The following is a 14,463-nucleotide window of genomic DNA, read 5'->3' as shown; positions in this document are numbered from 1 at the left end:
GGAGACTGATGAGATGACAAACAACACAACTTGAATCCACAATGTCTCAGTTATATAATACTATGTGCCTTAGCTCACTGATCCAGCTGGTCAACCATCAGATTAACAAGCCTCAGCCCTGGAGTGGGTTTACCCGCATTGTACATTTTCACACAATGATTTATATTAAGTAGTGCAGTAGCGTCCGTGTGCGTGTGCGTGTGTGGGTGTGTGTGTGTGTGTGTGAGAGAGTGAATAGATACAATGCTGCTCAAAAGTTTGTGAACCTCTTGAGCAATTTGGATTATCCAATTGTTTCAACCTGATTTAGTTGTTCAATCTAAACCATTACATTTAATATGAAATAACAGGTGTAGGTTTAACATTTCAATTGTTCTTTTTTTGTAAATCAATTGCTCCCAATACATGTACCGCCATTACGTAATCAGATAACAAAAAAATGTAAATGTATTCCATTACAGTTACAGGAAAAAACATGTAATCCGATTACAGGTACATTTATTAAAAATGGGGATTACTTTGAGGGATTACAATTTCTACGATGGGAGAGAGCGCGAAAGAGTGCGAGAGACAGAGACAGAGTGAGAGAGAGCGCGACGGGGGGTAGGGAATGAACGAACTGACTAGTCGTGTCCTCCACATGCGGGCAGTTTGAAAGAGCTTCACGGACGGGAGGAGGAAATGGTGACCGGTATTCACTGGAAATATTCGGAGCGAAAGTTTGAGCTGAGAATCCAGCGGCATGCTACGCGCTGTAGCTTCTTGCTAGCTAGCCCGCTAGCCTACAACCATGATGTGAGTTACACCTTCCAAACAAATCTTCCTCCCACCAATTCACTATTTAAACATCATGCACAACATATACACGGCTAAACTTAAAAGTTCATTTTGCAGTTGATGTCACGCATCATCATCTTCATTGGATCTATCTATCTATCTATCTATCTATCTATCTATCTATCTATCTATCTATCTATCTATCTATCTATCTATCTATCTATCTATCTATCTATCTATCTATCTATCTATCTATCTATCTATCTATCTGTCTATCTATCTATCTATCTATCTATCTATCTATCTATCTATCTGTCTGTCTGTCTGTCTGTCTGTCTGTCTATCTATCTATCTATCTATCTATCTATCTATCTATCTATCTATCTATCTATCTATCTATCTATCTATCTATCTATCTATCTATCTATCTATCTATCCATCCATCTCTCTCTCTCTCTCGCTCTCTATCTATCTATCTATTTATCTATCTATCTATCCATCCATCCATCTATCTATCCCTCTCGCTCTCTCGCTCTCTATCCATCTATCCATCTCGCTCTCTATCCATCTATCCATCCATCCCTCTCGCTCTCTCGCTCTCTCGCTCTCTATCCATCTATCCATCCATCCATCCCTCTCGCTCTCTATCCATCTATCATCCATCCCTCTCGCTCTCTCGCTCTCTATCCATCTATCCATCTACCGGGTCCCTATCACCCGCAAATAGCAGCATATAGAATATATATTGTGATGATTATTATTATAAAAAAAAAAATTATATATTTTTTTATTTTGTCTTTATGAGCATACTCAATATTGGAGTAATTCAAAAGTAATCCAGTTACATTACTTTAATATTATAGTACTTGGATTACGTTACTAACTACATTTTTTAGCAGTCAACTTGTAACTGTAACGGATTACATTTTAAAAGTAACCCTCACAACCCTGGTGACAGCACATCTGTCTGGGGGAAGTTATAAAGTCTTCTAAAAAAAAAAAGAGCGTCATCATTCCACTGTGAAGCAGATCATCTGCAACTAGAGAACACTGAAAATTACTACAATCGAAAGTGGATGACCATCTAAAATATCAGCAAGACAAATGATAATTCAGGTGAAAGCCAACCTGTGCATCACATCGAGGGATTTGCAGACCTCTTTTGCTGTACCTGGGACACATGTGCATGCTTCAACAATCATAATTAAAGTCACTCGACAAGGCTTTCATGGAAGGCCTGCTAGGTAGAAGCCTCTGCTCACAAAAAAGATCAAAGCTGCCGATCTCAACTTTGACAGTGAGTACCTGGACAAGACTGAAGCTTTTTGGAAGTCCCTTCTGTGGACAGATGAGTCTAAAATTGAACTGTTTGATCACAACTAAAACAGTCATGTTTGGTGAAAAGTGAAAGAACCTTCTCCCTAGAGTGAAGCAAGGTGGTGAGAATGTTAGGTTCTGGGTTGGCTTTTCATCCTCAGGACCTGGACAACTCCACATAGTCCAGGGAATTATGAATTCAGAGGAATATTGTGAAATCTTGGAACATAACCTCAAGCCGTTCTTTGTGAAGTTACAGCCTGGTGGAAGATGGATCGTGCAACATGACAATAATCCAAAGCATTCTAGCAATGCAACCAAGGAATGTCTGAAGAACAACAAGGTTCATGTTCTGGATGTGCCCAGTTAAAATCCTGACTTCAATTCTTTCAAAATACTGTGGCGGGACCTGAAGCGGGCAGTTTATGCTAGACGCCCATCCAACCTCTCTCAATTAGCTGCATTTTGCAAGGAAGAGTGGCAAAAATCCCCCAAAGTAGATGTGAAAGACAGATAAATCACTAAAGAACGTGTTTGGAGAAAGTTCTCATTGCAAAAGGAGGTGCAATGTCCGATTAAGTGAGAGGTTCACATACTTTTGCACCCATGAAATCAGATTTTTTTCTTAAATCAACAACTTTTGCTAAAAAATTAATGACAATATTATCCTTCTTTTTGTTCAGGTCCATTATTTTCAATGTCAACATTGTAGATTGGGGTATGACTAAACATTTAATAAGGTTATTTAAATATTTTATACAAAAAATCTGACCATGTCTACAGGGTTCACATTAGTGTTGCTGAGTGGGGAAAAAAACAAAGCACGCATTCACAGTTGATACCATTCTGACATGTCAAGGAAGCTCAAACATACGCAACGTAACACGCTAAGCCTAACTTCAAAATAAAGTTGACCAAATACAGTAATACATTGACGGCAATGCAAACAGACTTAGTACACTTTTACTTTGAAGTTCGCCCACATTGTGGCGTGATGGCTAGCTTGACTTCCCTTTTAGACGTTTCTGACTGTATCGTAGTTGATTGACATTGTAGTTGCGACCATCATCAACACAACGCTACCCCTAACTAATGTTCAATCGCTAATTTAGGACGCTAAGAAACCGCTAATTATTTACGCCGTCATTTTATACGGCAGAAGTCTCCGACATAAGTGGCTAGCGGGCCAGTGGCTACCTGTTAGCATGACCACCGAGTGTCTGGCTAACGGCTGGCAAGACGATAAAAAGTATGTCTCAAAACATTTGTCTCAAAAATATTCACACAAATAAATGTCTGATTTTCACATGTGTTTTTCAGATCCACAAACATTTATTAACAACAAATATTCATTTTGACCGCAGATTATGCTTTAGCTTGACAGTAGATGGTTACCTTAAAGGTAGCACAGGTTGGGATTCAGCAGTAAACATAAATACATGCATTTAAGTAAAACAATTTAAAAAAAAATTGCGTATGACATTCAGAATATTTGTTCATGTTAAACTACTGGGGTCATTTTTTTTTCATTTAAAATTATGCAAGTGATTAAATGATTATAAAAAAGGAGGAGGATGAGAGTGTGTAGTGGATCAAAACATGTTGAAGACAACCTCATAACATTAAATGTCGAAATAATATATATATAGCTTTTGCACATTCAAATTACTTACAATAAGTGCATTATTATCGTATTTGCACTTCAACACTCTTGCGGCGGTAAACTACATATGTAGTCATTGCTGCCCTGGGGCAGGCTGACAGAGGCATGGCTGCCAGTGTGCGTCTACAGCCCCTCTGACTTCCACAAGAGATGGGAAAAGTACTGACATTCTCTACTTGAGTAAAAGTACAATTACTTGAGTAAAAAAACCAACTTTGGTAAAAATAAAAGTACTCACTCAAACAATTACTCAAGTAAAAGTAAAAAAGTACAGGCTCTGAAATACACTTGACGAGTAGAAGTAATACCGGATGTTTCCTCCTACGTCAATTTGAAAGATATTAGCTAATGGAGCAAAAATGGGCAGACATCAGCCAATTGACTCTCTGACTTACCCTGCGTCGAATCGATAGTGTTGAGTATCAATCACTCATGTTGCTGGTCCACTCTTTGCTGACATGATTGAACCTTGTCTCATATTGTGCACTGGCAGTCTGCAATTAGTTGTTATAATCAATGCAATTGCACGCCATGCGTCATATAGCCAATCACAAGCTGGGATGTACGGGACCGTGTGTTACCCTTCATATGATTGGCGGAGCCAGTAGACATTGGTGGCGGGTTTTCTTTCCAGGTCAAGTATTTTAATCGTTTTCATGTACAGTATGTTAAAACAAAAGCAACAACCTTGTTTTTAAATTGTATCGCGTAAAAAGTACAGATACTCATGAATATAACAGATAAAAGTAAAAAATAAATACTAAGAAATGTACAAAGTGCTGAAAAACTACACCAAACATTCACACCTGCACACATCATCAGTGTGAGTGATACTGGAGGCAATGTCTATGAAGTGTCTTGCCCAAGGACACGACGACACATGACTTGGATAGAGCAATAATCAAACAGCTGACCATATGGTGACTGGACAATCCTGTCTACCTCCTGAACCACATGAATATTATTTAAAACAGTTTGTGGTTTAGAGAAATGTCAGTGACAAAGTTCTAAACCAGTTTATAAGTGTTCCCTCGACAGTCGGAAGCACGGAAGCTGGGTCAAAAAATCCAGTGCTGGGACAGCAAACAACAAGATTGATAGATCTAAAAGTTGGGAATTCAGATGAATCAGTATTGCATCTCTGCTTTTAGCAGATTTGCAAAATTGTCCGCCAAAGTTTTGCAGAATTGTCCCTGCTCTTCTTTTCACACACTCACCCGTTGGTGAAAAGAGGATGATAGCTTTACCACCTGCCCACAATTTACTCTTGAGTTGGCATGTGACCATAAAGTGTGTTCTACATTTTCTCAGCAGTCCGGGACATCAACTGGATGAACTATTTTCCACATTCATAGGATAATACATATACATTACAAATACCGCAAGCTAGAAATCTGTGTTCTTGATCTTTGTCCCATGGTAGAGGACACAACTGTTGCTGTAATAAATGCCACTTTGGTGAAGGCGCAGATGCTAACCTACTTCCATAAATCGGATCAAGCTGGACATGATGTTAGAATAAAGTTCTCATCATCAAAATTAATTCACAGTATATCATATTTTGTGAACTACAGATCACTTGTCAGCTCTGTAAAGATTTTAAATTATAATGGCAAAATAGGTTTCATATTTAACTCAGATAGATGATAGGGTATTATATAATGTATATTATGTATCACTGGTGATGTAGTGGTTCACTCGCATGGCTTGGGTGCGGGAACCATAGATGCAGTCCCGGACCCTCAATGTGTTAGTTAATTAATAAAATAGTGTCAAATTTGGTTAGGACCTCTACCTCCCAGTCAGAGTTTATGGTTTCATGTCTTCCCCGTGTTTGTTTGGGCTTTCTTTGCTTTACTATGGCTTCCTCCCACATTCCAAAAACAAGCATGTTAGGTTAACCGATACTAAATTGGAAATACTTATGAACACTTTTGTGAATGACTTTCTTTAGTGTTGTGACCGACGTGGCAACCAGTCCACAATGTCCCGAAGTCAGATGGAATAGATTGGTCCAGACAAATAAGCGCAATAAATTGGATTGATGGATGACCAAATTGACACACTGAGTCATTTCTGCCAAATCTGTGTGTCCAGACTGTGCTTCATGCCTGAAGTTCCTTCAGTCTCGTTTTGAGAGAAAAAAAAGTGGTGGAAATGATGTGCATCTGGCTGTCTTGTCTTCTCACTCATTGTAGGTCGACTTTAATCCCTGTCAAATCCCAATCAATCTCTTCTGCCTTTCTTTTTAAATGACATCCATCAGCCTCTGGTCCTCATCCTAGAGCCCCCACCACCTTAATCATCTGCTACATTTGTTGCTGAGAACATAGATAACTTAACAATGTAAATTGTAACAATGTATTGGTGGACATTGCAAAAATAATCACAAACCAGTATTTCTTTCTTTCTACTGGCTGAGTACTGATTACCGTCTGGACCCAAATTTCAAAGAAAGCATCTGAAATGAAGTTGTTGTGAGATTTTGCTTCAAAGACACAATATTTACTGTACCAGCTGATTTTAAAAAGTAGGAGAAATTTGGCCTTAAAGCCCCCTTTTCTGAAAGTAATCATTTTGTATGTATTTTATGTATTTTTAATGAGTAACAGTGCCTATTTTTTTATATATCAAAATCTTACAGCGTATATAAGTGATATTTATGCAGTTTCCTGGAGTGATACTGTTTCCCTTTGTAGTAATTGCTGCTGTCCCAAAGCACGGCACATTGAATACAATTTTCTAAAGGACGAATACATAAAACCGTAATCTGTTCATGAGTCAATGGGGGCGGGTGTGCCTTTTGCCCCCGCCGGGTTGGGAGAGGCCCCACTGGTCGCTCCTTTTAACTCACTACACTAGTTTTGCACAATACACTTTGTTAATAGACACATAGGGCACATAACGCACACTTTTTTGGATACACACCGTCTTTGCCCTACAACTCCCCTCCAATTTTAATGCACCCCACAACTAGGATGGGCGGGTGTGTCGGGGTGGGGAGCCATCGCCGCGCCCCTCCTATTTTTTTAATGCACCATATACACTCACCGACACGTCTGGGAAGCAGGTGGATCGGAGCTCCCAATTTTAATGCACAGCACACACACACTTGTATATACACTGGGTGGGGTCACATCCACGGTGTAGGGGTAGAGTTTGCCAGTCGGCGAGCTGGCGAACTCAGTAACAGGGTTAGCTTTGATTAGGTACGCTGGCGTGACGACCGGGATCTTTCGCCGCCGGGCCTGGGGTTTGGGGGTGCCGCCAGTCTCCCGGTGCTTCCATCTCCCCTTCCGCCCCCAGCGTTGGGGCGCGGGTCATGTTGAGGTAAGGGCCGCTCCGGGCTCCTGGGTTTGCTCTCCGGCCGGTGGCTTCTACGGGGCCCGGGGTTTGAGCCTTGGCGCTGCCGCGGCCTGGTTGGCCCTGGGGGGTTGTGTTTGCTCTGTCCTGTCTTGTCCTGTCCTGTTCTGTCGACGACTCCCCTCTTTGGTGGAGGTTTTCATGCATGCCAGAACCACCACACCAGCGTCTACCGAAATTCAATCACAATGTGCTTCTTCCTCTGGTCGTTGAATTGGTGGAGGCTGATGGCTGTGGATCCCACTCTGCTTCATCTATCCTTCCTTCCTTTCCTCAGTCTTTCCTTTGGTCTCTTGAGGTCTCTCTAATTTGTTGGAATGTAGATGTTTCTGGGGGTGGTGAAAGACTCTGGTTGGTAACCCGGTGGGTAGTAGGTCGGTGCTGGATTTCACTTTCCTTTCTTTTCTTTGATCCTTCCTCAAGTCTCCTGACAACTTCAGGACTCTAGGTGGATTCTGAAGTATTTGGTTTAGGTGAACGGTATGGGATTTTTTAAACAGGTTTTAGGTGAATTAATGAGCGCACACTCACACGCACGCACATAGGCACACACACCCGCACACGAACATGCAAAAAAAGAAAAAAAAGAGAGAGAGCAATGATGATGACATGTTGAATCGGTAAGATTACCAAATGAACAATACTGAGCTCTCTCGCTCTTAAAAAAAAGTGTTAACAAGTCTAATAAAGTGCTTCTGAATCGTTCCAGTGTGCTTGTGTAGCTAATCCATTTCCACCAATATTTATTATTTTATGTATTCGTACTGTAGCATGGAGTTCTGTCCACCGGCGCCGCAAACCACCATGCTCCATTGGCTGACAGACTGACACGTGATCAGCATGGATAGTAAACTGAGCTCTGATTGGTTCAAAGGCACCTGTGTTTTCTAAAAAATAAAAATAAACGACAACAACAAAAACGAGAGGGGTAATGAACAACATGGTTAGTCACGTTGTTTGTTAACGGCACCATCAAAGTTAACCGTGCCATTTATGTCACTGGTTAGCACAGATATATCCCACAATTTCTCTTTTTGTTTACGAACCCAATTCCCCAAAAAGTTGGGACACTATACAAATTGTAAATAAAAACTGAATGCAATTATGTGGAAATGCCAAATTTCTATATTTTGTTCAGAATAGAACATAGATGATAGGTCAAAAGTTTAAATTGAGAAAATGTATCATTTTAAGGGAAAAATATGTTGATTGTAAATTTCATGGTGCCAACAAATCTAAAAAAAAGTTAGCAGGTAGCAATAAGAGGCTGGAAAAGTTAATTGCACTAAAAATAAACAGTTTGGAAGACCAGTTACCATTAATTAATTGGCAACTTGATTGGAGAATAAAAAGAGCTTCTCGGAGTTGCAGTGTCGCTCAGAAGCGAAGATGGGTAGAGAATCACCAATTCCTCCAATATTGCGAAGAAAGATAGTGGAGAAATATCAGAAAGGTGTTTACCAGCGAAAAATTGCAAAAAGGTTGAAGTAATCATCTACAGTGCATAACATCATCCAAAGATTCAGAGAATCTGGAACAATCTCTGTGCGTAAGGGTCAAGGTCGAAAAATCATACTGGATGCCCGTGATCTTCGGGCTCTTAAACGGCACTGCACCACAAACAGGAATGCTTACTGTAAGGGAAATCACAGAAAGGGCTCAGCACAACCCACCGTGCCAGCCGCCGTTGCCAGATGAAACTCTACAGTACAAAGAAGAAGCCATTTCTTTTTTTTTCTTTTTTTTTAAAGCTCAGTATTGTTCATTCGGTAATTTTACCGATTTGACATGTCATCATCATTGTTCTCTTTTTTTAAATTTATTTGTATTTATTATTTTGTACGTGGGTGAGTATGTGTGTGTGCGTGCGTGTGTGTGTGCAGGGGTGTGTGCGTGTGAGTGTGTGTGTATTCATTAGTTCACCAAAAATTATTTTAAAATCCCATACCGTTCACCTAAACCGAACAACGCCGTCTGGAGACCCGAGGAAGGACCAAAGAAAAGAAAGGAAAGTGAAAAGAAGAAGAAGCCATTTCTAAAGCAGACCAAGAAGCGCAGGTGTTTCTTTGGGCCAGGGGTTATTTAAAATGGAGTGTGGCAAAGTGGAAACCTGTTTTGTGATCAGACGAATCACGATTCGAAGTTCTTTGTGGAAAACTAGGGCGCTATATCATACTGACTAAAGAGGACAAGGACAACCCAAGTTGTTATCAGCACTCAGTTTATAAGCCTGCATCTGTGATGGTATAGGGTTGCATGAATGCGTGTGGCATGGGCAGCTTCCACATTCGGAAAGGCATCGTCAATGCAGAAAGGTATATTCAGATTGGAGAACAACATATGCTCCCATCCAGGCATCATCACTTTCAGAGAAGATCTTGCATTTCTCAACACGATAATGCCAGACCACATGCAGCACCAATTACAACATCATGGCTGCGTAGGAAAAGGATCCGGGTATTGAAATGGCCAGCCTGCAGTCCACTCCTTTCACTTCTTGAGCACATTTGGCGCATCGTAAAGGGGAAGGGGCAACAAAAAAAGCCCAAGACAGTTGAACAGTTAGAGAGACGCGTGTTAGACAAGAATGGGACAGCATTCCTATTTCTAAACTTGACTCCTCCATCCCCAGACGTTTGCAGACTGTTGTAAGAAGAAGAGGGGATGCCTCACACTGGTGAAAATGGCTGTCCCAACTTTTTTGACATTTGTTGACACCATGGAATTTAAAATCAACATAGTTTTCCCTTAAAATAATACATTTTCTCAGTTTAAACTTTTGACCTGTTCTCTATGTTCTATTCTGAATGAAATATTAAAATGTGGCACTTCCACATAATTGCATTCAGTTTTTATTCACAATTTGTATAGTGCCCCAACTTTTTTGGGAATTGGGTTTGTACTTCTGGGTCGGCGAAAGAAATGGATACTATCCAAACGACCCCTTAAATTAATTTAAATTAAATAATTAGCCACTATTCACAGCGTGGTTGTCTGTTTGATTATTGACATGAAAGCAAACCAGAAACATCACATGTAACCTCTCTTTGGAATCACCTCCTAAATGTTGGGCAAGCCCCCTCCCTGTCCATTTTTAGAACTCATCTTTTCACTCAGCATGAGACTTGGCATTGTATTACTGCTGGTAACTGTTAACATGTGCGTAACTCTTCATCAGAATAATCACCAATATCAAAGTCAAGCCCTCGATAGACTTTTTTTCTTACGCTGACGGGCATCATCCACACTGTTAAAAAGTTAGCGCCGGTCCTTAGGTGTGTTAACTTTTACAGCAAGTTAACAGCCGGTTAAAGTTAACAGAGTTTTGAACAACAAGATAACAGTGCCGTTAAAGTTACTGGTTGGTTAAATCTACTTAACCAGTGGTTATAGATATAAGTGAGTTTTTAACAACCGGTCCCAGATGTTTTTTTTTAATGAATATCAGCTTCTCATGTAGGCCTTGTTGCAATCATGTTCCAGTAAGTGTAATACAGTAACCCAATGCATGTGTAAAACCTGTTGTGTTTTATTGTGTGGCTGCGCGGTGACCTTCATATGTCAGGGAGTTTCGGCAAAAAATTCGAACCACTTTCACCCCTTCTAACTATAGCAAGTTTATTCATTACAATAGTTCAATCATGTATACTTCATCTGTCTGAAATGGAAACTGCCGCTTATATTTGCATTTTGATGACCACACGAGAAGCAATTGTTATTTTGCTTTGACTTGATAGTAATTGTGACAGTCTTTATCTAATGAGCTGCATTTGGCCATGTAAAATAAATCACGCCCAGGGTGTCTTGGATGCTCGGTAAATAAGCTTATAGCTTTTTGGGGCGTCCTTTTTCACAATTTAGAACTCAAATGTATATATCAGTTGTGCAGTGTATTTATGTCTTGTGTGAAACAAACAAACAAACAAAGGAACGTTCCAACAGGATTCTTCTTTGACCACAACGTGACTTGGAATTTTAGTTAAGGTATGTCATTTTAAAGTAAAAAGAAAATGTTCCCGTAATTGCAAGTGAAAGTTTTTGACCGTTAACACGGGATGTGTTTGGTAATTCACTCCCCTTGCCCTTGCACCGCTCTGAGAGTGTGTGTGTGTTGTGGGTCAAAGACTTGAGACTTGTGCCCATCTCTGGTAACGAAATGTGTGACACACCGAGCAAGTGGGCGAGGACAGAGAAAGCTACGTCATTGGTAAAGTCATGCATTTGAACATTGGTCCAGCTGGAAACTACATATACATAGCTATTAAAGGGATACTTTACTCTGAGCCATTTTCAGAAGTAAAAAGTTATTATTTTGTCCAGAATTAATTTAATAACTTTATTATTTTTCATGTACAACTAATACCTTTAGAAACACATTTTCCACTTACTGTCGACTGAATGACATCACATGGGCTGAGGAAATAAGTAACGACCAATCAGGGCTCACCTTTTTTCTGGGTTGGTCAGCAAACTGAGACACGATTGGTTGTTACCTTCTTCTTCAGCCGACAAAATTAGTTTTTTAAGGTATTATTTGTTCATGAAAAATAGGTTACCCCATTAATTATAGACAAAATATTATATATTACTGTTGAAAATGGCTCAATGAGTCAAGTATCCCATTAATGGTAAATTAGCTGCTTTGTGGATTAATACTGAAAAAATAATAAACTGCTAAAAACACACTGCGAAGTGCTAATACTCATAGCCAGGAAATAATTGTATGCAAGTTAACATTAAATTACACTACCATGAAGGATAAACAATAGATCTTGGCATCTAGCTCCTAATCGGAAAATATTTAAAAAAAAAAAAAAAAAACTCATGCGTAAAAATATATAACTCTTGCTGCGATTGGCTAGTGACGTAGTAAGTCAGGTTGTACCCGCCTCTCAGCCCAAGTCAACTGGGAGAGGCTCCAGCTGAACCACAACCCGAATGAGCATAAGCGGTATAGAAAGTGGATGCATATATTTTGTATATTAATACTTACTTGATATTTATTTATTGATATTGATGTATTTATATCATGAAGTAATACACATTTCCCCCATCATTTTGTAGTCATAAGATTTCTAAATAAAATTATGAAGGGATTTCAGTAAGAAAAGTGTTGGAACTTCAAGAGATGCGGCATCAATTTATTGTAAGATCTGTCTTGACAAAATCGGTATTATTTTTGCACAGCTTCACTTTTCTTTTGTCGGTTGTGAATGAATCTTTTTGCTGCTCCACAAAGTATAATCAAATAATAAGTTAGATTCACCGCTGTTATGCGTGTCCAAAAACTCACCATTTCCTGTATATGAAAGCCATGCTGACTAACTTCATGCAGTACTACACTCAATAAAGAGAATTGTTGAACCAATTTAGGATCACAAATTGAATTGTTGACCAACTAAAAAAATTAATAAAATCACACATTTGAATTAAGTTAGTCTTTTTTCTTAACTGCTCACAAGGATTAAGTTTAATTAATTAAGAGTTCATTAAACTTAATACTTTGGATTGGAGTCACTTTGGAGTAACTTTATTCAGGTGAATATATAAAGTTTAATGATCGTGTGTTACCAATTGAAGTGATTTTTTTTTTTTACGTTGGTCAAAAATTAAATTAATAATCCTAAATTGGTTCAACAATTCTCTTTTTAGAGTGTAGTCTGCATTACTGAGATACATTGTATGTTTATTTTCACCCCAGGTTCCTTAATATCTCTTCTCAAACATTGCAATTGACAACGACATATTGCCCAGTTAAGAATCCTACCTGTCCAAAGACAGAGTCCACAATGGGCCGCAGCTTCCTCCTGTCTCCCTCTTGCAGCCAAAGGTCATCGCGGTCTCCTACAGGGGAGCACAGGCTTAAGGTTTTGGCCTTTGGCTTTGGAGGCCTCTTTATGCTAGCTGAACTCCAACGCCTCAGAGACTCAATCTTCTTTTTGATGGAACCCTGTAGATAATGCAATACACAATTATAGTTAGGGCTCAAATGAGAAATACAGACTGAGATTTAAAAATAATAATAAAAAAAAAAGATGAATATAGCAGGATGCAGGTCACAACCAAGCTGTACATCAACTGACCTTCTTCTGTAACTTTCCCTCTGGTACCTCGATGGTTGACATGTTCTTCACGTCTGTCATCTTTTCTGCCCAACGTGCATGCACAAATATGTCTGCCCTTTCCTTTCGTCCTCTTTATCCGTTTGTAGAGCATCTGACACTGGTTGATAATCTGAGGCGCACTCTTACTGTGGTTGCTCCTCCTTCCCTCAACCCTGCCTCCCTTTCAACCCTACTGCTCGATGCATCATATTTTAATTTGCCTGCTAGTATCCTGTGCATCTCATGTGTAATTCACCACAGTGCGTTTGCACAAATACAAAACACAGCATTATTTCCTTTCATGGCAATATACAGTATATGCGTATGCGGATTAAAAAACAGAAAACATGTTTAGACAATTGATTTCAAATGTGCATTCTTTAAAGAAGTATGTCAGATGAATTGCAGACACATTTTTTTCTCCCCCTACAATAATCCCACTTTCTCGCTGTCTCTCCCTGAATGAATGATGGTATGAATTATCATGCTCCATGTCATTTGACTGGAGACCAACTCCAGTGTGCATCAAATGATTAAATGCTGTACTGCTATTTATATTTATTAATTCAAAAACATATTTTCACAAGACTCAATTGGCATTTCTTTTCACTAATGTACGCTGAAGCTAATTGAGTATTATAATGCAGTGATAGCATCCAATGCAAACAATGCTTACATACACACATGGATAAGCACCTGTTAATTCAAGATGCTGTACCTGATTTGATTTATTGTTTATATGAATGTAACACGCACAATATATATGTATTGTTTGGTAAAAGCAACAAGCCATCAACATGTTGAATTCAAGTAAATAGGCGAGTATAGATTATAGCATTAGTCCCTGGTGACCAAAAGAAAATCACAAACATGCTACGCAGATTTAATGCTCTAGCCAGCATCTGTCAACTATAAGCACTGTATTAGCGCATTAAACCCTTTCAAGCAATTCTTTCAACCTCCTGCCACCTTCTCACTCTTATTCTCCTCCTGTCTCACGTCTTCCTGTTTAGAATAATACGTTATAAGCATTTTCACATACTGAGTGAAATATCCAATATGATTTTATTATGTTGGTGCTAAAATCCAGCCAAACATTTTTCTGAATTTACTCCCTCTGTTTTTCATACTTGGTTTCATTCAGTGCTTCTCAAATGGGGGTATGTGTACTCCTGGGGGTCGGTGAAGGCACTCCAGGGGGTACATGAGATTTTAAAATATATTTCAAAAGTATATGTA

At 39.3% G+C, this 14,463-nt stretch overlaps 1 protein-coding gene across 1 annotated transcript in view; it reads right to left on the bottom strand.

The window, feature by feature from the left end:
• The window catches only part of cabp2a (calcium binding protein 2a), a 29,173-nt gene extending 15,837 nt beyond the window's left edge, over positions 1-13,336 (bottom strand). The window contains 3 exon segments of the mRNA XM_086082619.1: positions 12,888-13,070; positions 13,204-13,312; positions 13,314-13,336. Coding sequence (XP_085938745.1) covers positions 12,888-13,070; positions 13,204-13,312; positions 13,314-13,336 — 315 coding nt within the window.
• Positions 13,337-14,463: the final 1,127 nt, after the last annotated feature.

Source organism: Leptonotus elevatus, chromosome 8 (genome assembly GCF_054856555.1).
Source record: "Leptonotus elevatus isolate MCC_2025b chromosome 8, RoL_Lele_1.0, whole genome shotgun sequence".
Taxonomy (NCBI): domain Eukaryota; kingdom Metazoa; phylum Chordata; class Actinopteri; order Syngnathiformes; family Syngnathidae; genus Leptonotus; species Leptonotus elevatus.
The sequence above is the reverse complement of the archived record's forward strand: the minus strand, read 5'-3'. Positions and strand labels throughout refer to the sequence as shown.